The sequence below is a fragment of the Megalopta genalis genome, chromosome 6 (genome assembly GCF_051020955.1).
Source record: "Megalopta genalis isolate 19385.01 chromosome 6, iyMegGena1_principal, whole genome shotgun sequence".
In the NCBI taxonomy this organism is placed as follows: Eukaryota; Metazoa; Arthropoda; class Insecta; order Hymenoptera; family Halictidae; genus Megalopta; species Megalopta genalis.
The window spans coordinates 479,662-501,086 of NC_135018.1; the positions used below are offsets into that span (position 1 = coordinate 479,662).

Sequence of the window (21,425 nt, forward strand, 5' to 3'; positions counted from 1 at the left end):
CGGAAAGTCGGGCGAATTACACTTCCCGGTGAACGCGTTAACGGAAAAAGAAGAAACGAAAGCCGCGCGCGCGCGCGTGATTCATCGAAATGGAACAAGAACAGGACTGTCCGCTCGCGTACTCGAACCCCTCGTTCCGAAGGTATTGCAACATCGGTGACAGGATATTTAAATACATATTACTATTACATAAGTCGGTGCACAGTGTAGAAGTAAGTGCACGCGTTCGTCGAACAGCGAATGTAGCAGAACATGCATTACACGGGGTCCCTTGTCAAGTTTTCCATCTGGAAAATTACACGGCCCCGCGAATCTGCATTTAATACCACACTTGCAGAGTGTTTCGTCGAGCTGTGCACCATCCCGAGGGGTTTCGCGAGTAGCATGATCAATGTTCCAGACGGTTTTCCCGATAAAACTTTCTAATTGTAAAACGAAACGAACGTCGTGCAGATTTTTCTACCAGCGAAAGTTATCGTTAATATGCGACCGTTATTCTTAATTGGTGCTTCTGTTTCTAATTTATGTTAATACGTTTCAAAGTTGCTATTCAGACTATGAAACGAAGCCGTTTCGAGACGAAGTTTAATTCATCGCTAGAAACCGCAGTCGCTAGAAATATGTTACTGCGATTGCACGAAAGACAGTTCTCGCGCGTTGTAGCTTTAATTACGTGAATCGGTACTTTTCACGATTTCGCAAGAAACGTGTACAACGTTTCGCGCCAAACGTAACAAGTTGGGCGTGGAATTTAACAAAGCATGCGATAATCGCTCTATAACATGGCAAATAGCGTGGCCAGTATTATGGGCGATTTAGAAATGGAATAACGTCGAAGATGATCGGTTAAATTGTTCCAGCAATTACGCTAAATTCTCCCTAATTTTCCATCGGCTTGTAGACGAAAATGGACGACTATTGCCGATTATCGACAATTATAAAAACGAGACTTTCCATTTCTGTTTACAAGCTGCAGAAAAATTGGGAAGAATTGACTGTACTTGGCTCTGACAAACTAATTTTCACGAGGCATCCGATGAATTCTACGCCCATTTTTAATCAAAGTTTCGCTACAAATGCTCGCCTTACCTGAATAGTTGGCCCTGGCAATTGCCGATTCGCCGACAGAATGCCGCGTCTCTGCCCATCGGCCGACACACAATAATTCGACAGGCAAGCCGTTTCATTTTGCGGACAATCGCCGCACGATCTGCGAAAAAAGTCGCTCGTAAGAAATTAAACGGATTACGGTTTTACCGTAAACGGACGGTTGGATAAAGCCGTCGCCTGCTCACTCGACAGACTTCCGCGTTTCAACTCGCGAAGAAATTGCATAACGGTTATTTCAACGGTAGTTAACCCGGCTTGCGATCCTCGATGGAGGCGTCCTGCTGGCAAAATTAACTTAAGACTGTCTTCTCTGTTCAGCTTGCGTCCAAGGGTTGCTCTAAGCTGTAGGATTTATGCTCGGTAAGAGGGAGGGTGAGTTTCGAGAATGGAGAATATCGTTGGGTTCTAGGAGTCTAGCTGCCAAAGGTGTTCTCTGGGTCAAGGTCGTATCAAGACAATGCGTATACGCATTTGCACGTATAAGAAAAATTTGGCTCGCACTCCTGTGCAAATTATCTGCGGAGTATTTCCAGAGTTTACTTATTAAACAGAAATAATAATCGCGATGTAATTTGGAAATACAAAGCTAAAACTGGACGAAGAATTAATTTGTAATAATTCGACACCGATGTCCAAGTTCCAGTCTATAAAAATTCACGTTATACACTTTCGGATAAAACTCCGAATAAAAATATTCATCTGTCCAAAACCGAAGCATTTGTAGCCTGTGCTTTAATGTCCGTATTCGCAAAGAATGCAACTCGAAAATCAACGAGAACGATATCGATTTCCAAGTTTCAATACCGCTGTGTGCATCCTCCGTGGTAAATTAAACAGCGCAGTATCGTAAACCTTCGGCAAACATATAGAAAATGAGAAAGGAGTATTAAAATAATGACGGTACTAAAGAAAATGCGACGTTACTTGCTAAGAGACTGGAAAACCTCGAGGGTGAGTTTGACTCGGCAAATCATGGGCCAATCCAAGTGATGACATGGTCTCTCGCAGGAAAGGAATATTTGCTCTATAAAGAAACAGAAAATTCAAATGAATAAACGTGAAAGCGAAGCGGTCCTTTCGTTCTTAAATCGTATAGTTCTCAGTGTGAATTCAAACAATTCCCGGGTCCCATTGTTTCCCTGGTCAGAATAAGAAAGAAAAAATTCTGGCAAACTGTAAAGAGAATTCGTGTCTAGTCACGATAATCGCGTGATGGTGTACACTTACTGGGCCTGTAATTATTTACGTGCAAAAAGGTCGCCGCAGCCGCGATCATAAAAACGACCACCAGAAACCGTAGGCCGTAGGTGGCCGACGTCATCGCGCAAATCGCACCCTTCGCAGACTGCATCGTCTAACCGGTTTGTTATACGACGATAACAAAAGGTGACTGCATTCTCGACGACAGCAACTCTGTTCCCAGAAAATCTCAAAAGCAACCTTCGGCTGCTTAGACCTCCGAGAATAATATTCGAGTTCACCCTATTCCGCAAACAAGCCAGAATCACAGGTTAAACACGGGATGCAAGATTCGACCGTCTGACGGTAAAACTGGATCGACTTGAACCAAATCCATTTTATGTCAGAACTCGGATATCAGTGATTTTCAAAGCGTGCATGTATCATATTTTGGTGAAACGAGAAAAACAACCAGCACCTGCGTGGACGATCGACAGAATGCTCATACTCGTGTTACGCGTCTGTTCGCATATTTCTGATTCCTAATAGCAATTAATATCGTTGCGTCGACAGGAAGAAACGATCGAGACGCGACGTTTAAGTCCTGTGACAGAGTACGATGCGTTAGGTGAGATTATTCACTGATACAGACAGCCGGGAACCTTCCTTAAAAGTGGACCAAACGACTTGACTTTTTTCAAGAACTTGAAAGAATTTCTTTGCTACACGAAATGCAAGCTTTTTAGGATTATAATAGATTGCAAAATTTAGATCGTGATAAAAGTCGATTATAATAAATTTTAAGGTTTTACCAAGGTTCTATGATAGTACACTGATCTTTTTAACGTTTCAAAAAAAACTCAAGCCGCCTGAAGTAATTTAAAAAAATTACTTAAATTTAAAAAGACTGTTCTGTTTCGAAGGATGAACGGAGATTATACAGACGGTGTTACTCGCAAGATCCAACTCAATAGTTCAGCCTCCCGCTTAACAGTTAGTTGCTCCTCTGTTCGACGTTTACGAGAGAGGAAGAGAGAGATTGAGAGAGAGAGAGAGAGAGAGAGAGAGAGAAAGAGAGAGACAACGATGGCGACGTGAAGATAAAGAATGACACGTGCAGAACGAGTAATTTGTAAACGTCCGGTCGAAAATGCCGGCAAAACGGCGCCGAACGTCCGCGGTCGACGATAGCGGAGTGAAAGTTAGTGCCAAAAAAAGCGAAAGGAATCGCTCCGTCGAAGATGAAAGCCACAATGGCTCGAGTTTAATCAGCTCGTTACCATAACCGATGGCAGACGTATTAACCCTGTCATTATCTTCGCTTTACCAGACGCTCGAAGGAGCGTTTTAAAACGGTCCGTTCTTATGCACACTTTGCGAACGGAGTAAACGCTGGTGGCGTAACGCTTGAGATAAGTCGTAACTCTTTACGTTGCTATGCCATCAACGGGAAGCGAGACCATCCTCCCGAAGACAAACTCGAAGATGCGCCCGAAGAAAAATCGAACAGTTAAGAAGAATGCGTAACCGAACGAGCAAGGATTTTTTTCAGAAAACACGTATTTAGAAGTTTCGCGCGATCTCGCGCGATCTCGTTCGATCTACGCGTATTACGACTCATCGAAAAAGAGCATCATAGTACTAAATTTCACTGCGTGCTTATGTAAAGACGTAGCACGTTGACGCAATACGAAACATTTCGCTCGTGCACGTTTCGTTTAACAATTTTTACGATGCGCGAACTCTGACGAGCATTACTCTTCGGATTTGCGGAGAAAACACTGGACGAGACGTCGTTTACGGCGCGTTCAGCGAACGCGAGTACTCGTTTATGTCTCTCACAATCTCACTGAATATCGGATAAAGCTGCTGCACTGTTACAGAATGAAAGCAGAATGCAATCATTCCGTCGCGATACTACGGCCGAGCTATGAATGAACTCGGCAGAGTAAAAATAGCGTCGTTCGATCGGAGGGCCGAGATTTCCGGAAAAGTGCTTTTCATCTGTGGAGCACGGATGACGTAACGCTAATAACCTCTCCTCCGACAGGCGTTTTTTACAGACTATCGCGAACAAGGAGGCGAACTAAGCGACGTTGAATAACGTCTTCGAAAGATGCACGAAGGCCAAGCAATTTCGTTCCCGGTCTCCTTTAAGCGGTGTCATTACGATTACGCAAACTCTTGCATAATCCTCGCATAATGCACCCCGGTAGCGTGATCGGTTCACATGGCCGGCACAGAATTATTCCCGGTGTCTCTTCGACGTCGCTGAGTCCTTGCGCCGATTTTAATTAGCCTCTTCGCGGTGGTAGTCGGATCGTAGTCACTGCTGCGTCCACGCGCGTTTCCCGCCGCGATCGAAACGAAAATTGTCACGATCGATTACACAAGGATGATTCGTGAACGAGACGCACGCGAGCTCGTCGTGGTCAAGAGAAATCGGTGGAAAACGGGGGATGAGAAATTACGAGAGATTGCAAGGATCGATATTTGGATGGCGGCTCTGGGGAATCGAGATGAACAGACGCGGGATCGAAAGAATCTATCGATGAACTATTCCGAGGAGATTCTAAATGAATCGAAATTGCACTTCGATGAACAGGAAATGGTACAAATTGCAATAAAGGATACGTTCGATGAAGGATGTAAAAAGCTACGCGTTCTATCAGTTGACCGCAACAAATTTAAAGTAAGTCAAACGATGCCACAGGAATATACGTCCTAATTATTAGTTCGTAAGTTCACCGGCACGGACAGCGATCGTTTAAATAAACCCTGAAGAAGGACCTAGGTGAGTCGTTTTACAAAAAAATAATTGGTAAATTAGAGGGATGACAGACAGGCACGCGCGACGATAGGGAGAAATGCGAAGCGAAGAGCGACTTGTTCGAAATCGGTACGAGATAACAGCTGTAAAATATGATCCATGGAGCCTTAAACGATGAGGGACGCCATATTCTACTGCATCACGACTGCCCCAACCTGAACCCGACGCACGAAACTCGTAAACACTTGCGCTTTCTCATGAACAACTGAGCCGGGCAACACGAGCCCGAAATTCGTTGCCAGAACACCGACGGTGTCCTCTCCCGCTTTCCCTTTCTCCTTCTCGTTCTTTTGCCGCGCGATATGCACGTTCTGGTAATTCATACTTCTGGCTGGATCGGTCATCCGCGATCATTTTTTTATCGACAGCGAAATCCGGTCACCGGAGTAAACGGTTTCAGAGTTACCATTTCCGCCCTCGACGCTAACCGCCCAGTAATTATCTAAGTCAACGCGCGTCGGTTACTCAACATCGTTCGGGTAATCTGAACGACTCGTTCAACGATCAGTTATGCGTGCCGTTTATCGGCCGCGTTGAACACGCGACACCGGTTCGTAAACCGTATCTTTGCGTTTCAGGTTTTCGGTGCGAGTAAAAGTAGAAAAGCTTCCAGAAGCTTTCCGCATCGTTGGAAAGGCGGGTTCGTTAGCGATCGACTGTGATCATCGAGATATCGGTACATCTTCGACCCCATCTTCGCCCCCGGCGAAGCCAACCGCGACGACGGAGAAATCTCGAGAAGAGTCGACGCGGCTCGAGGGTCTGTCGTTTCCTCTCGCCTTCGCGCAAGCTTTGATTAAAGTTTTGCGAAAACCACACTTCCCGTCGCTAGACGTTTCGTTGAAGAATCCTCGAAAAATAGAATAGCAATAGCAGATTTTTAAAAAAGCTTTACGTCCTCGGCGAGATTCGGTGGTACTCTTGCACTTTGGCAAAATGTAAACGATCCCTTTCGTCGAAGTGAACGATTACGAACGGTTCGAACTTTAAACCGCAATGCGAACCTCGGAAGCTGGAGGACCTGTTACACGCGCGCCGTTGTTTTCTCTTACGACCACAGGCATGTTCGACGGGCCTCGAGCAAGGGAGTTATTTCAAGAAAATTTTCACTTAAAAGCGAAGTTAAGTGAAATTGGAAAGACGGCCCGGGAAGCATTAGAAAGCGTGTGAGATAACTTTCGAGAAAAGGAAAAAAAACACTGTGCACACTGCGATGCGTTAGGTGGTTTCGAACATATCCTCCCCGCACTTGCACTTATTTCGACCTCGAAAATAACGTGGCGGAGAAAAGCGAGAGACGAAGTACGTGAAATTCGGTTATTTGCGTCTTTCATTAATTATTTAGCAGTTTACTACTTCGCTTTGTCGCATCGGCAGTGCAAAGCTTAGGTACAAGTCTCGTTCTTGCGTAAAATATTATATATTCGCCAAAACAGCACCGAACATCGAATCGCTGATTAGCGATATTTTCTATTTTCATTAAATTGAAAAAAGTTAAGAAACCGAACGGAACGACCAAAGACCTCCCTTTCGCGAAGAAAGTTTTGACCGAATCCTAAGTTTGATCGATGTCCACCTTTAACCACTACCAGCGGGACAACGATCGAAGCGAGCATCGTGAAAGCCGCAATGAAACGAGATAATCGAGTCGGCCGAGATCGAAGACAATGATCGGATGGAATGATTCGGAGTGAAAAGTGTGAGGTTAACGAGTGTAGAATTTCACTGCACCGTATATCGACTGCACACGTGTACCCGAAACGATCCGAGCCAAGGCACTGTCGCGGTTTCCGTCGACGACTGACCATTTTCGCCTAAATTTCGTTGCCAAAACTGGAGGCGACCTTTCTCTCTCTCTCTCTCTCTCTCTCTCTGTCTTTCTTTTTTTACGACTCTCCCTGTAGTGCTCCCGCTTGCAGCTTGTGTCACGAGCTTCCGTGTTCTAGCGTTTCCTCCGGAACGAGATCCGCCATCGGCAACCGGTTCGGATGACAATCGACCGGCCAGCCCCCTATTCGCGCGGACGCAGGTAAAACGCCACACGCTCGAAAATATGTGTCAGAGACGTCGAATCGACGAAGTGAAAGTTGCCCAGAGGGTTCGTAGACGATTCCTCACACCCGCGTATCTTACCTCGGGCTTTTCGTTACGTCTGGCAAGAAACTGCACGCATACTTTCATCTCTTGACATTTCTGCGCCCACCCCCCTTCCTGGAACCCCGCCTCCCCCCTTTCCATGTTCAACTCGTTGCCTCCCTCTCTCTCCATCTCTCTCTTTCTCTTTCTCTTTCTCTTTCTCTTTCTCTTTCTCTTTCTCTTTCTCTTTCTCTTTCTCTTTCACCGACTCACCCTTCCCCGGCGTTTCCCTGGCTGCACATTACGCCCAACCTCTTGCCGATGATCCGTGGTCCAAAAGATTTCACTTTCGCTGAGGCTCGGCACCGCGCTACCGATCCTCCCCGACTGGAGAACGGGTGCCGTTCTCCTTTGGTCAAACAGCGTCGCTTTCTAATTGTCACTGGGACTCGTCCGACTAGGCCAGCAGGTTGCGATTCGTCGCCAAGCGAATTGATCGAGATGTTTGGCGAAACGATGATCGGATTTTTGAAGACCGTCGCCGCGCGCGGGATCTTGGCTTTCTAATGATAAACCAGTCGCGTGGGTAATTATACTTCTTGCTCGAAGCACGCCGCCCATGATCGCGAGCTCCGGCCATGAGCCGATGATATAAAGCGGCGAGCACTGCCAATCAAAAGTTTCAACGGGTCCCACAGGATTTTCTCTTAAAGACGAGCAGATGTTCGATCGGCTCGAATTATCGAGTCTTTAATCTCGTTTTAAACTTTCTACGATTTTACTGTAACGAGCGTGATCGTGAAAGTTTGTTTGTTACGCGGGAAATTTACTCTATCGAGCGTAATGCGATTCAAACGTTTAAACGTCGTTGGACAGCGCGCGCTCGATAAGCGCGCGAGTTCGGGGCTTTAGAGGCGAACTGTTCCAGGAACCGAATAGTTATCGCGCGACCAATCGCGCGAGTGCCTTTCTTGCCTCCGATTGCCTTCTTGGTGGAGCAACGGACACGGTAGCCAGTCGCTTGACCGCGAATGTATGCGCGCGAGAGGCGATTCTAATCGAAACTGTATCATTCGATGCGGCGTCTTTGCAAATTATTCTCAACTTCGATGGAAGAAGAAGAAAATTATAAAACCGATTTCAACAGCATAAAGATAAAGAATTCGGTTTGCAATTCGAGTATCTTACACGTACCAAAACAAATTTATCATCTCAGTTTATTTATAGTCGATCGATCTATAACTACAATACGTAATTCCTTAGTATACTAAATAAATACCGAAGAAACGCCGGAGAACGAACAAAATACCATATTAAAATATTGGCCACTGTATTGTTTACCGAAGATAATTCAGTGCATAGAATGGACCGATTCGAGCCCGCACATTTCCATCGAGCTTTCATCGAAGGACCGCGAAACACAAAGGCACGGAAATGAATTCAATCTTTGTCCCGTCTCATTTTCATAGGATAGAAAGGGGATCGATGCGGAGAAAACAGCCGTCGTATTATTTTCATGTATGGAATTCCAGTCAAGTATTTAATTCACTGCTGCCTCTTCGATCGCCTCGCGTTAATTAATAAAATAAAAAAAACATAGGCATCGGCGCGTTCGCTCGAGCATTCGAACGTGTCTGTGTCAAATATGCACGCGGTCGCTTTCACTTCCGTTCGGAGGGATCGCTACAGTTTTTCGCCTATTAAACTTCTTTCGTTTTTTGTTTTTTTTTTGACGGGCGTGTACAACTTTCAGCCTGAATGATAAATCGACGCATCGTCGGCGCGATCTCGAACGCGCTTTTTAATCGCACAAATGCTGGTAATCGGCGAACCGTCTGGAAAACCGTGTTTTCATCTTACTGCAGCCGAGATGAAAGCGCTAATCCCGATCCGCAGCCAGGCATATCAAAGAATTCAACAAATAAAATTAATTCGATTAACCGGCACGGTTTGTCCCACTTCGATCAACCGTTGAAAGTCGCACGCATACATTCAAGGCCACAATTTCTTTTGCTCTCGTATCGTTCGCGTTCACCGGCTCGCCGCCATTATCTGGGATAACCGGGAAAAGCTTCGTTTATCGTCTGTTATGAAAGTGCGGACGAAAGTTCTCGCGCATAAAGGCGTCGTTCGCAAAAGGACGAAATTAATAGAAATCAATTGACGCGTCTCTCTGTTCACGACCGACCGTTTCTACTTGCGAACGTTGATGCACGCGTACATACAATGTCTCGTGTACAAACACGCGAGCTATCTCCGCGGAGAAATGTCAGTGCCTCGCGGCTGCATCGACGTTTCATAGACAGTTTTTGTGTTTGATGTACAACGTATAAAAATGACCGGTGTCCACGATGAACACGTACTTTCTTCTTCCCGCGGTTACGCAATCGCCGGCGAATTACTTTCCCTTGGAACTGGTTTCGTTGGGCTCTCCGAATTGCTACCGCCGCGAAAAGCAAAATATTCTTCGTCGAATAAAAACACTTTCCATGCTCGAGGAGAGATCATCGTTCGTCGTTCGGTCGACGATTTCGTGAACCACGAAACGTTTATCGCAAGGTTACGCAACCGTCGTGAACTTCGCTGGAAACTTCGCGAGCCCGCAGTTCCATCTGTCCCAACTTTCTTTGGTTTTTACAGGCGCTAAATGTCGTTGTAAGACGGAGAAAGTGACGCATAAAAGATTCGCCGTGTTTCCGAACCGTTTTAATCGAGCCGCCGAGGAGCGGCGCACGCTTTAACGCTCGGCTTTTAACCGCCGAATAAAACGAATCGTAAAGCCGAAACCGTGCTTGCATAGGAAATCAGCTGATGTTAAAAGCGGAAGAAAGTGCAGATGTCTTCCATCCGCGGGTCGAGAAAATAATAGACCGCGCTTTCACACGTAACTTTTGTACAGCGTCAAGTATGCTAACGCGTTTAAATAGCGAGCCAACGATAGCAATTCAAGCAACGCGCTCTTTGAAAAGAGTCGTTGATACGTGCACGATCGAATCGTAAGTTTATCGTATAAAATACTTCTGCGCACAAGATAGAAAATATCTTCGCTTTATTTTCGTGTACCTAGGAATACGAAACAATCGTGTTTCCAGTACCGTGACAGCAGATTTCTTTTTGCGTTTTGAACGCGATCGTCCGCCTATATTCGATTAGTTTAGTCCCGAGGAACAGAAAGTGTCTTGACACCTATGCAGTCAGCTTTTCTTTATGAAAGAGTTCCATCTATAAATAGGATTTAGCAGTGAAGAAACGATCGTGCGAAACTCTCACCTCTCAGGTCACTTTTGCTTACAATCTTTCTAGAGATGCTGCATCACGGTTTCGTGAAATCAGTTTCTAATATATATCTTCCTCTTGCATAGTAGCACAAAATATATTCGACTTTCATTTTTGCAGCTGTCAGAAAACAGTTTAACCCTTTCATAGGCAACTAAGCTTTCCACTAAGCTTTCCATGGGAACTAAGCTTTCCACCCACTTTCAGCGCGCATACGAACGCCAGGCTCGAATATTCCCACCGTTGAAACGTGCTGCCATCTATATATAGGTCCCAGCACCCCCAATTTTGAGGGGTGAAAAATTATAAATAACAAGAGAGCGCATAACAGCTGCATCACTATATGATAAAATTATGGTAATTGTATTCTAATTTTTTTGAAAATTCGTATCGCGCCCATGAATGAGTTAAGGAGCGGATAGTTTATGAACCGAGGAATTTGTATATTCGCAACAAGCGTTATATTATTTAAAGTTCGATCGAATCGGTTCTATTGAAACATTCTTACTGAGCAGACTGTTACCGAGGTAGAAAACGCAGAATCGCAATCGGAATTCATAACGGTAGTTGCATCTCTCATAATGATAATGCCGCTTGTGGTCAAGTATCTTGAGGTAAAGACAGGTGTGATGTGTGCGATCTTAAACCGACTCTTAGAGGTCGTTAACCTCCAATCGGTACGAAATTTGTGATGCATGAAGTCCGGACGCACTGCGCGGATTGCAGTTTCCAGTAAAAAATAATTCTAAATGAGAATTCGCGTTCATTTGCTATCGATCAATTTACAAAGAATTTGATGAAAAATATATTCCTTTCTATACTTTCGAGAATTAAGAAATCAGAATCTGTCTGTAAATTAATTTGGAAATGTATTTCTCCAGATTTCTATTTCTATAGAATCTAAGATTCTGTTACAATTCTATTCTAATATATATACATACATATATATAATATGTAGGACATGTATGCGTAACAATAGTTCATCGTCTCTTTCGTGTCGAATCCATCAAAAGGTTGTTTCAAATAAATGACAAAGCATCGCGAACGATTTCGAGAGCCCAGGACAAAAATCATAACTCCTGAGCTAATCAATTTTCGATCAAAATGCCTTGATAATTTGTCAAAGAAAACACAATGATAAAAATATGAAAAGTTGATTTCATCAAAAAAATTCTTGTCACCTTTATTTTCTATCGAATAAAAACTTTTACGCAGATTTTTGTTAACACGTTTTATTGTTAGCCGAATACCGAGTAACGGTTGTCCGAAAGATTCTTTCATTAATTTTGCGTTAGTGCCTGAAAATTCGTAACAATCGTTTCGCATTGTATGTGTTTCAAACCGGTTATGGCTACACATGTTAAACGACTCGGAAGATCGCAAATTTTTGAATATTCCGTTGCTAAACATGGTTATTTAAACATTTTACAACATCGTACACATAGTTTCGAATAGATACGAAGCAGTGATTTTTCTAAATTTTATCCATTGATATAATTGTGCGTCGTAGCGAACGCGAGAGATGGGCGTTATCTGACAAAACTGACCTGGTATAGGTGTCAAATAGATGATGGTGGCGACGACGGAGCTGAGACCGACCAAAATTGCGAATCTGAAGAACATTGTACCGACGATTTTTTGGGGATATCCGCGCGATTCAACGACAATTCAGTGGCTCGGCCTGTGCAGCGAGAACGAATCGAACAGGTACCCGATCTGGCCGGTTTCGTGGTTGCAGGTACACTAGCACGATACCAGCAAGTTCATTGCCAAAGAGAGAGTTGTTTCCTGATTAAAAAGAAAGATCTTTCAGCTGCGAAAACGCTCGCGCTCCTTCTACCGCATGTCGTAGACCGCAGTATGCATTTCTGTTTGCGCATGCAGTTTCTATCGTACGAAAAACTGTTCATTGTTGCTATTTATTTATTTTTGTAACAACGGAAATACTATTTGAAATATTTATTTAATATGCCAGTTTTGGTTGTAAATTGCAAAAATTTCGTTGGCTGTTACAAAATTATTACGTTTATTCCTAAGAGTAATTATGTAATAGTAACATACGATGACCACAAAATGCAATACAACGAAAACATTGCCAATGTTACAGATTCATAGTAACAATATTTATGTGTATACACATATACGTTATGTGAATTTCTAAAGTACAGGAAACGTGTAAGAGAATAGAAATTAATGTTAGTATCTAATTTTTACCATCGATAAAAGAAATTTCTCTCTTATTTTCAGTTTTAAAAGAAGTTGCATAAATATGCACGGTTTATACATACATTTAAGAAATTGTTAATACACGTGTATTTTAGTACATCTGTGTATCCGTGTACTGCTAATATTTTTTATTTTGATCAATTATTTTATGTAGAATAAAATACTTGCATTTTCAAGTATTTATTTTTTAAGTATGCAAAAGATTTTGAGGAAAAAATATCGTTTTCTAAGGCTGATTGACACAATAACGTACATGTTTAATTATTTATTGAAATACACGTATGCGCGTGTTAAAAATGATCAAGAAGACCAAAACACGTGTAGCTTAATTACATGTGCACGTGAAATAGAGATCTCTAATGCATATGCACATAGATACATTTAATTATTTTAATATAATAAATATGTAATTATAAATTTGTTTTATGATCCTGAAAAGTTTGTTTATAACTTTATTAAAATATATTTATAAAATATACATACACTGTGAATATCGTCAAGTTACGTAAGTTCATAAACAATGGTGGAGCTATAATCGCTTGTTACATTACTTTTCTGTTCGATGTCTGTAGAAGAGGTTATGATCTCAGAGTAAACAGAGAAATAATTATGGAAGAAGTTTTGGATAACAATTTTGATGAAATATATCCAGATATTGAGAGCACCATAAAAAATGCAACCTTTATATCGATCGACGCAGAATTTACAGGAATACAGTCAAATGATCAGATAAAGTACAGGTTAGCACGATTCAATATTTATCAATTTCTATTTTAACTGTAGAATTTACAATTTTTTATATTTTATTTCAGTCTTTTCGATACGATCGATGACCGATACAAGCTATTAAAAGAAAACATTGATCCGTTCATAATAATTCAATGTGGTGTTGCTGCATTTCAGCATTTTCCTCAACAAAATACTTATAGTACAAAATGCTATAATTTTTACTTGCTACCACGACCCTTACCATTTAAAAATAGGACATTTTTATTGCAAGTGGCTGCCTTAGAGTTCCTTTCTATACATAACTTTGATTTCAACAAAGTAAGAAAACAACACACTTTACATTATGGAAGTACAAAAAATTATTATAATTATAAACACTTTTAAGTATAAGTAAATAAAATTATCCATATCTTAGAGTATGCACAATGGTATATCGTATGTAGACCAAATAGATGAACAATTACTGAGAGAATATGTAGAAGAAGGTAAATTCATGAGTAATTTGGAACATTTATCGTATCATGAAGAAGATGTATTCAAGGAGTGTAAAGATAAAGTAGAAGAATGGCTTGTTACTCCAACGAACCAAATCACCTATGAATTGGCAACTGTAACTCCTATCTTACAATATATGGTGCACAAAGAGTTAAGAACACATTTCAAAAATATTTGGACGATATCTGGTAACAAATCGGTACGTGAAAGGTGATTAGTAGAAGTCTGTTATAAATTAAAATTTTACAAGGTTTCGTGTTTTTTCCAGGTGATTGTTATAAGGGTGTCAAAAGACATGCGCAGAGTTTATGAAGAAAAAAATAATGTCGATCTAGATAAAGCACTATTGGATAGTTATATAGGATTTTCTAAAGTATTTAAGCTTTTAACTTCCTCAAAAAAACCTATAATAGGGCATAATATACTTCTAGATTTAATGCTGATGCATCAACAGTTCTACAAGCCATTACCAAGTAAGTATTCTATATCTCGTTAAAAACAGAAGTAACACATTTACATTATTTTCATCTAATATAAAATATCTTTTAATACATTAATTTTTATATTATATCCGTTTCAGAATATTACAGTGAATTTAAAACTAATATACATTCTTTATTTCCACAACTGTATGATACAAAATTTTTGAGCTCCGAGTTCAAGAAACGGATCAACGGAGATGGTAATGGAAATGTCAATAAGAATTAAAAATAAAAAATGAATAGTAAACTAACGTGACTATTAATAATTTTTTTTCTCTTTCTAGTAAATTGGAAAATATCTTCGCTTCGTGCAATATATGAATATTTGAAGTTGAACAAAGGGAAAAGTTTAGCATTGAATTCGCCACATATTAAAATGCATAATATATCGGAAGGTAATAATTTCATAAGTAGTTTGGAACGCTTATCGCTGTATTGAAAAATAATAAATGGCAATCAAATTCCCCTTTAGATAAAGAAGCTTATCATACTGCGGGTTGGGATGCTTATTTAGCCGGATATATTTTTATAAAAATGGGGTATCTATTAACTATACAAAAATATGGAGAGTAAGTTTATATTTACCGAAACTTCAATTGTCAACTATTGACCCATTTTTAATTATTTAAATTTTAGGGGTTTAGCACTTCGCCCGGTGACTCATACTGAAATAATGAGCAGTGTAAAACAGTTTGCAAATTTAATAAATCTAACAAGGGGTAATGAATTATATTTGGTAAGAGAAAATTAAATATTAGAATTAATTTTATAAGTAAATAAATAATTGAATTTCAGAAACTTGATGGACATGACCCAGTATATACAAGACCAGAATTTCTTCATGTTAAATTAAACACCTCGCCTACAAGTATGAAAGAGGTGTGTTTGAGTACAAATTTATATACAGAAAAATATTATTTTAATTAACAATTTCATTATTAGATTGCTGAAAAGTTTTCACCTTTTGGGCCGATAGATGTGATGCCTTTTGCTCGAAAACGCGTACTGGTAGCTGTTTCAAATGAAAAATGGTTAGTATAATATTACATTTTTATCGAAGATGTAAGCTTGACATATGCTATACACGAAATTGTATAAATTTAGAAAAGACAATCAATGTTAGGAGACCCTGTCTCGTTCAAAAATACTTTTCACTCGAGCAGAAACATTACCAACGTCCGTATAATTTTGTTCGCTGCTATAAATCAATAATTCATTTATTTATTCACTTTTCAAACCATTTGAAAAATCCCGGAGTTTAGTAACTCTGTATGCAAGTATATACACCCGGTGTCGTGCGTTTATTGTTTTGCGGAAATGAAAAATATTTCAGTTAGATAAATTGATAACCCAGAAATGTTTAACAACCTGTACATATGTATGTAAATACATACATACTGTCGTAGCAGATAACTCGTTCGAAGCGAAACAAATTTAAACGTGGTTGTCGTCGGGCACAAATAACCTGAATGCAACCTGTCGTACTGACATGAAACACGCTCACAGAAACTCATATTTTACCGTTCGCACGGCACAGTATCCGGGTTAAGAAAATAATAGGGAGATTAAAGGGAAATATAACGGGTACCGCGAATCTTGTGTACGATTCGTGCAATATTGGAGACCGTCGAAGGTGCATTCCTAACAGGAAAGACAAACACGTTTGTAATAACCATTATATTTACGTATTATACTTTAGTTCACGCACCAGGCAAATATAATTAGGTATTAAGTACGCAGTTGGTATTTTAGTATGAAGCTGCTGTGAAGTAAGGTGGCGGAACTATTTTGGATCATATCCAAGGGCAACCGCGTATACTCGTCGTTGCACTTACAAAGTGTAATATCAGTGCATGCGATTTTGTATGACGTAACTATTGTATACGCCCGTTTTGCCAGAATTTGTTCGGTTCAGCCCTATCCTGATCATTCTACGCGATGTTTTTCATAGTACGAGACTCGGATTGATTAGTTTGTTTCACGCGTCAGACGATAATTATATCAATTTCATAGTTGAAACGCGCGCGTATAAATCGAAGCAATGAAGGAAGATTACCGATTTACAAAAAACAATTAGCACGGTTTAATGTTTGTGTGGGAAACGCATTAAATATAATTCCACACATGTCAGCGATGCATCAACAACAGGAAAGCTATTAATATCGATGAGCAAGGTGAACGACCCAAGATCCCTTGAAGATTGTTTCCACCATTGGAGTTCTCGCATAAACTTAATTATACATTTAATATAAATTAGGTTTCACACACGAGAATTTGTGATATACGTATTTATATTATCATTTTAAACAGAAAAAGCTTGTGCAGTACGTTTTATTTGGAAATCTAAAATATCTTGGAAACTACGAAAGACAGTGGAAAAATGTTGTAACAAAAGTTGTTCGATTCGTTGAGGCATATTATGTCCCATAATTTTTACGTGACTACAGTAGTTTTCTTGAGACAAATTCAACGACATATTATTTATTATCATTCCCAGCGATAAAGTCAAACATTGAATCGGTCTGGCAGAAGCAGATAGCATATTACATATTAGTCACGCAGGGTTCAGGCTTGGCCGATAACTCACGGTTCGCGTCGATCCGAGTGCTTTGCATCTCGCTACTTTAAGACTCTACCTCTCGAAATGATAACAAATAATATGTCGTTGAATTTGTTTCAGGAAACGCTAACAGATCATAAATAAAAATATACATATATTGTATTAAAACCACGTAATCCGCCCCATCGAATTAAGCAACTGCAAGAACGTTCTTTCACTATTTTTCGTAGTAGTGCTAATCCAGGTCATGGAAATTAATATTTCGCGCAATTACTATCATATATTATGGAATTAGTATTACTATTATATACTAGTATAGTATAGTACTAATAATAGTATTACTATTATTACTATTATATAATAATAGTAATAATCAATCAGAATTTAATTAAGATTTGAGAACGATGATAAAAACTTTAATAGAGATTGTAGGACAAAAATGTGATAAAAATGATTAACGGGAACATTTAAGCTTAGTTGAAACAGATTGAGTACTGTCTAGAACTGGCGTGTCAATGTTGCGAATCCTGCTACACGCATCGAATCATTGTGCACAGTTGGAATAATCCCCACACACAAGTTTATTTCTATGAGCATGTTCGAATGAACAATCGATCGCGTTTTCCGAATTCAAATAGCCTCGAATCACAAACCACCGTCAGTTAAATGTCGAATTTAAGCGAATCCATTAAAATAGGTTTACTTTTCGATCGACGAGCCGTGGAAACAAGGTGCACTTATGTAAGAACCATCGCAATTGGCAAATTGTAGCAAACTCGTCGCTCGAATTTCATTGAAATTCGCGATGATATTTAAACGATCGATGAAAATTGAAATTCAAAGGTTAAATGCGCGTGTGTTTATATAGAAAATGTATACAACAGAATTATGTTCTTGCTCTGTTTAAAACCAATTTAGATCATCTTAGAATATCTGGAAACTCGAGACACATTCGTCATACTTATTTCTTATCTGTTTTTCCTTCATAGTGTTTAGTTCTTTTTCTTTTTTAATGAAAAGGTATCTTTAAAAAAAAAATGGCACGTTATGGGCATCTGTTTTACTTCACTACTACTATAATTACATTCATTGTAATATTAAACTACACCATATCTTATACAAGAGAGTCTACAGCATAGTGTCGTGCAAATGAAAGCTGTACAAACCTATCCGATCTACCAACAGATTTATATTCCGCAGACGAAGATTAAAAACGTTCGTTCCGAGTTACAAGTTCGAAGAGATTTTACGACCAGAATAAGCATCGTAGATCAAGTCATGAATATGGCGTACGAAACTGCAACAATAACTTCTGTTAGGAACACAAAGAGTAGCTCTCAGACCGTAAAGCTCGTCACGCGTATCGGAGGTACGCAAGTCAGGTGACTTCATCATTCCCGAATTAGATCAAAATGAATTATCCGGTGCCCCGCTATCAAGTATGCATTTTCACGAGCGTGATGCATTTTCTTTTACGTTCACCATCCTGCACAATTCACTCGCGGCCTACCGACGTTCATATATTATAAGTATCAGATTTTCTTCGGGACTGGCATTGTTCCAAAGTCGGTGTATCGTTTCTAACCGACGCACTTTTGTATTAGCGCCGTCGCCGCCGTCGCGTATCCGAATTATGCAAATCGAATTAACCGACTGCAACTAGACGCTGCTCGATAAGTATAATAATACCGATCGCATTGTTGCTTTAATTTGCTTTTATTTCGAGCTTGTGCGTCGCGTCCTCGGATTATACCGCGGCACAACCTCGCTTGATAAGTATAATAATACCCGGAATTCCTAAAGGTTGTCTCCGGTTGATTTCAATTTTAGCTTCTGCGTTGCTCTCTTGAATCGCATTTAAGGGTGCTTTAATCGAACGATCGAATTATGCGGCAGAATAGTTTTGCAGTTCTAGGATAGCAATAGTATTTTTACCATCTGGTCGGCCGATAAAGCAAAGCTGGAATATACACGCGATAAAAAACACGACGACGAATCTGAAAACCAGCAATTCTTGTAAAATTATTGTGTTCTTTCTTTTGTTTCGAACGATTTCACTCCTACGACATTTTTGAACGCTCTTAAATTCCCACGTTCTGTTACTTAAATTTGAAAATTATAACGTACGTCAGAAATTATTGAAAAGATTATTAACTTTCTGAAATATTCGATACAGACGCGAGGATTAAGAGAATAAACGTAACAATCTCTTGAAACCGTTTACTAGTTTTATTAGTTTTTTAAATATGCTTCGCACCACGGCTTAAACAGTAATAAAAGCCAGTTGCGTTGCTTAACGTAATCGATACAAAATTATTTTTACCCGGGTGTTATAATTGTGGTCGCTTTAAAAAATCTTGTTACAGTATGCTCAACATATTGGCCCATTTCCAGAACAACAAGGAAATGCAGGTGGCTGTATACAACCCTATAAAGCACGCTCATCCAAGAAAAATTGTTTTATGGTACGTAAATCCGAATTATTTAATTTTGCGTATCGAGGACTTCGATGTTTGTCGCATAACCTCTCTTTCAAGTGTTTCATTCAATTTTCAAAGCATCCAAAGTTGCAACGTAACATTAAAAGAGGTGACATCTTTATTGAAAAATTGACACTTTTCCGTGGCCCTGTTATATCTTAATAATTTAGCGGGCACGATTGGTTGCATTGGAATCAAGGTGCACGAGGAATGTTAATCGCCGGCTTTGTCGTCCTTGTTGCATTTTTACGATCGTCCGGGTCCGTTTTATTTTCCGAAAGTGCCGTTTCGGTGCTATCGCTAATACTCGTAGCCCGCGCGTTAAAACGTCTGGTTGCGCGTAAATATAAAGCTGTCGGTGTAAGTGATTTAACTGCGCGCGACATTTATCGCTGCATAATTTACTGCATTATCACACGGTCCTAAAATTACATGGTCTCTGCTCGCGTTCGGCATAATAATGATTCTGCACAGTGGAAACCGAGCGGAATTCGTCGGGAACGAAATATTTCACGATCAGAGGTGCCGACGATGATCCCTCCGATGGCCGGGGCCTGGGGCCATTTTCCGAGGCCGCGCCGGTATGCACTAATTCGGTAACATTTCTAACGCCGGCGTGATGCAATCGGGATTTCGAACAGGCCGCTCGATACCGATACTCGTGTGCCGGTGCTTAATTTCGATCCGTGTTAGCGAACGAGGCTATCCGCGTTGCGTCAAACAAATTAATGTCTCTTCCCAGGAGAGCGAAGAGCCGCTGCGCCCGCAAAATCTCTAATTAGCACTAAGATTGCCGTAGATGCATAAGTACTGTTCACGGTGCCAATTGTTGCGAAGGCAGCGCGCATCGTGGCACCCATCGCGTTACCCAACGCTACAGCAAAACGTTGGAGATGCTCCGATTTCGATTGCTTCTCTTCGACGTTCCGCCGAAACCCTTGCGAAACCTTGATTACGTAATCCCAGGCCTTCGATAGGAAAGGGACGCGCGCGTCGAAACGCCGTTTTAGGAGAATCGAATTCGAAGTTTTATTTATGCTGTTATTCGACCCTTGTGCGACCGGATGTCCCTTTTCGAAGCACTTGACAAGACTGTTGGAAATCGTGACACCTTTATTACGTAATCCGGACAGTCGACGGGGAAAGGACGCGTGCGTCAAAATTCCATTTCGAGAAAAAAAAAAGAATAACTTTTTGTACTCGGACGTCCGGACAAAACGAGTGGGTGCAATTACAAGCAAAATGATTAAGGAAGACACGCGACGAGTCGTAGAATATATAAGCATCCTTGAGAATTCCATAAAATCAACTGCAAGGGTGACACGGCCGTCAACGCGTCAATTAACGTGGCGTTAAACAATATCTCGCTGTATTATTGATCGAATCGTGCACAATGGTCCAATAATAATTGCTTTGTTTACAGGAGCAGCTTGATCTTGTCGAGCGGGGTACTCGCCTGGATGATTCAACGCGTGTTTAAGAAATCCGTAACATTCGACTAATCCCTTAGCGTTCTCGCAGTATTTCTATTGTGACGTAATACCAAAAACTTCGGAGACTTCAAAACTGATCCGAATCCTGCGGTTTTTGGCCAGAGGAAGTCCGGAAGGTAATAAAAAGAAGGACCACGAAGACGCTAGCGACGCGTTACAGACAAAGGAGAAACGTTACCGATGATTTAACAATGAAGACGGTCATTGTAATCGAATCTTTTTCCACGTTCATTTCTAGGTGAAATAAAATCACCGATTCGCCGCGATGGGAATTCGAGGTGACAAATGAAAACAAACTTCGATTCGGTTTCCAGACTACTGGCGTATTTTCTCCCTGACAGCGTCCCTCCGCGTCGCGCCGGTCCGCGGGATCTATTTAAATTTTCGATCGAGAAATCATGAGTGGAATCTTTGCGTGAGCTGTTATTATTATTTCACGTTCGAGCACGAACGCTCGGTGTCGGGCCAGAGCTCGTTTTCGCCAAGGAA

At 40.8% G+C, this 21,425-nt stretch overlaps 2 protein-coding genes across 9 annotated transcripts in view; one reads left to right on the forward strand and one right to left on the reverse strand.

Annotated features, from left to right (window-relative positions):
* LOC117218428 (uncharacterized) overlaps window positions 1-12,225 on the reverse strand; it is a 17,202-nt gene extending 4,977 nt beyond the window's left edge. The window contains exons 1-4 of one of the 8 annotated variants that reach the window (XM_033466835.2): window positions 7,253-7,268; window positions 2,338-2,592; window positions 2,035-2,134; window positions 1,090-1,210 (exon numbers count right to left, since the gene is read on the reverse strand). In XM_033466835.2, coding sequence (XP_033322726.2) covers window positions 1,090-1,210; window positions 2,035-2,134; window positions 2,338-2,461 — 345 coding nt within the window. In that variant the 5' untranslated portion in view covers window positions 2,462-2,592; window positions 7,253-7,268. Of the gene's footprint in view, window positions 1-1,089; window positions 1,211-1,295; window positions 1,453-2,034; window positions 2,135-2,337; window positions 6,831-6,850; window positions 6,913-7,252; window positions 7,269-12,018 lie in introns of those variants that run through there. The other 7 variants (XM_033466819.2, XM_033466827.2, XM_076522963.1 and 4 more) reach the window with 7 other exon arrangements.
* Window positions 12,226-12,975: 750 nt separating this feature from the next.
* On the forward strand, window positions 12,976-21,232 carry LOC117218827 (pre-piRNA 3'-exonuclease trimmer). Its single transcript, XM_033467498.2, has 12 exons — window positions 12,976-13,437; window positions 13,510-13,744; window positions 13,842-14,120; window positions 14,190-14,394; window positions 14,502-14,603; window positions 14,688-14,798; window positions 14,876-14,972; window positions 15,040-15,139; window positions 15,199-15,282; window positions 15,346-15,434; window positions 19,330-19,428; window positions 20,867-21,232. Exons 1-12 carry the CDS (start codon window positions 13,307-13,309, stop codon window positions 20,943-20,945), a joined length of 1,611 nt encoding a protein of 536 aa, XP_033323389.2. The 5' UTR covers window positions 12,976-13,306; the 3' UTR covers window positions 20,946-21,232.
* The last annotated feature ends 193 nt before the right edge of the window (window positions 21,233-21,425 follow it).

What these genes read in the sequence shown, in the direction of transcription:
- LOC117218827 (XM_033467498.2), top strand. Translation starts at nt 13,307, where the DNA reads ATGGAAGAAGTTTTGGATAACAATTTTGATGAAATATATCCAGATATT. An exon ending in ATAACTTTGATTTCAACAAA is followed by an intron (nt 13,745 to 13,841) that starts GTAAGAAAACAA and finishes TCCATATCTTAG; the next exon opens with AGTATGCACAATGGTATATC. An exon ending in CCAAGAAAAATTGTTTTATG is followed by an intron (nt 19,429 to 20,866) that starts GTACGTAAATCC and finishes CTTTGTTTACAG; the next exon opens with GAGCAGCTTGATCTTGTCGA.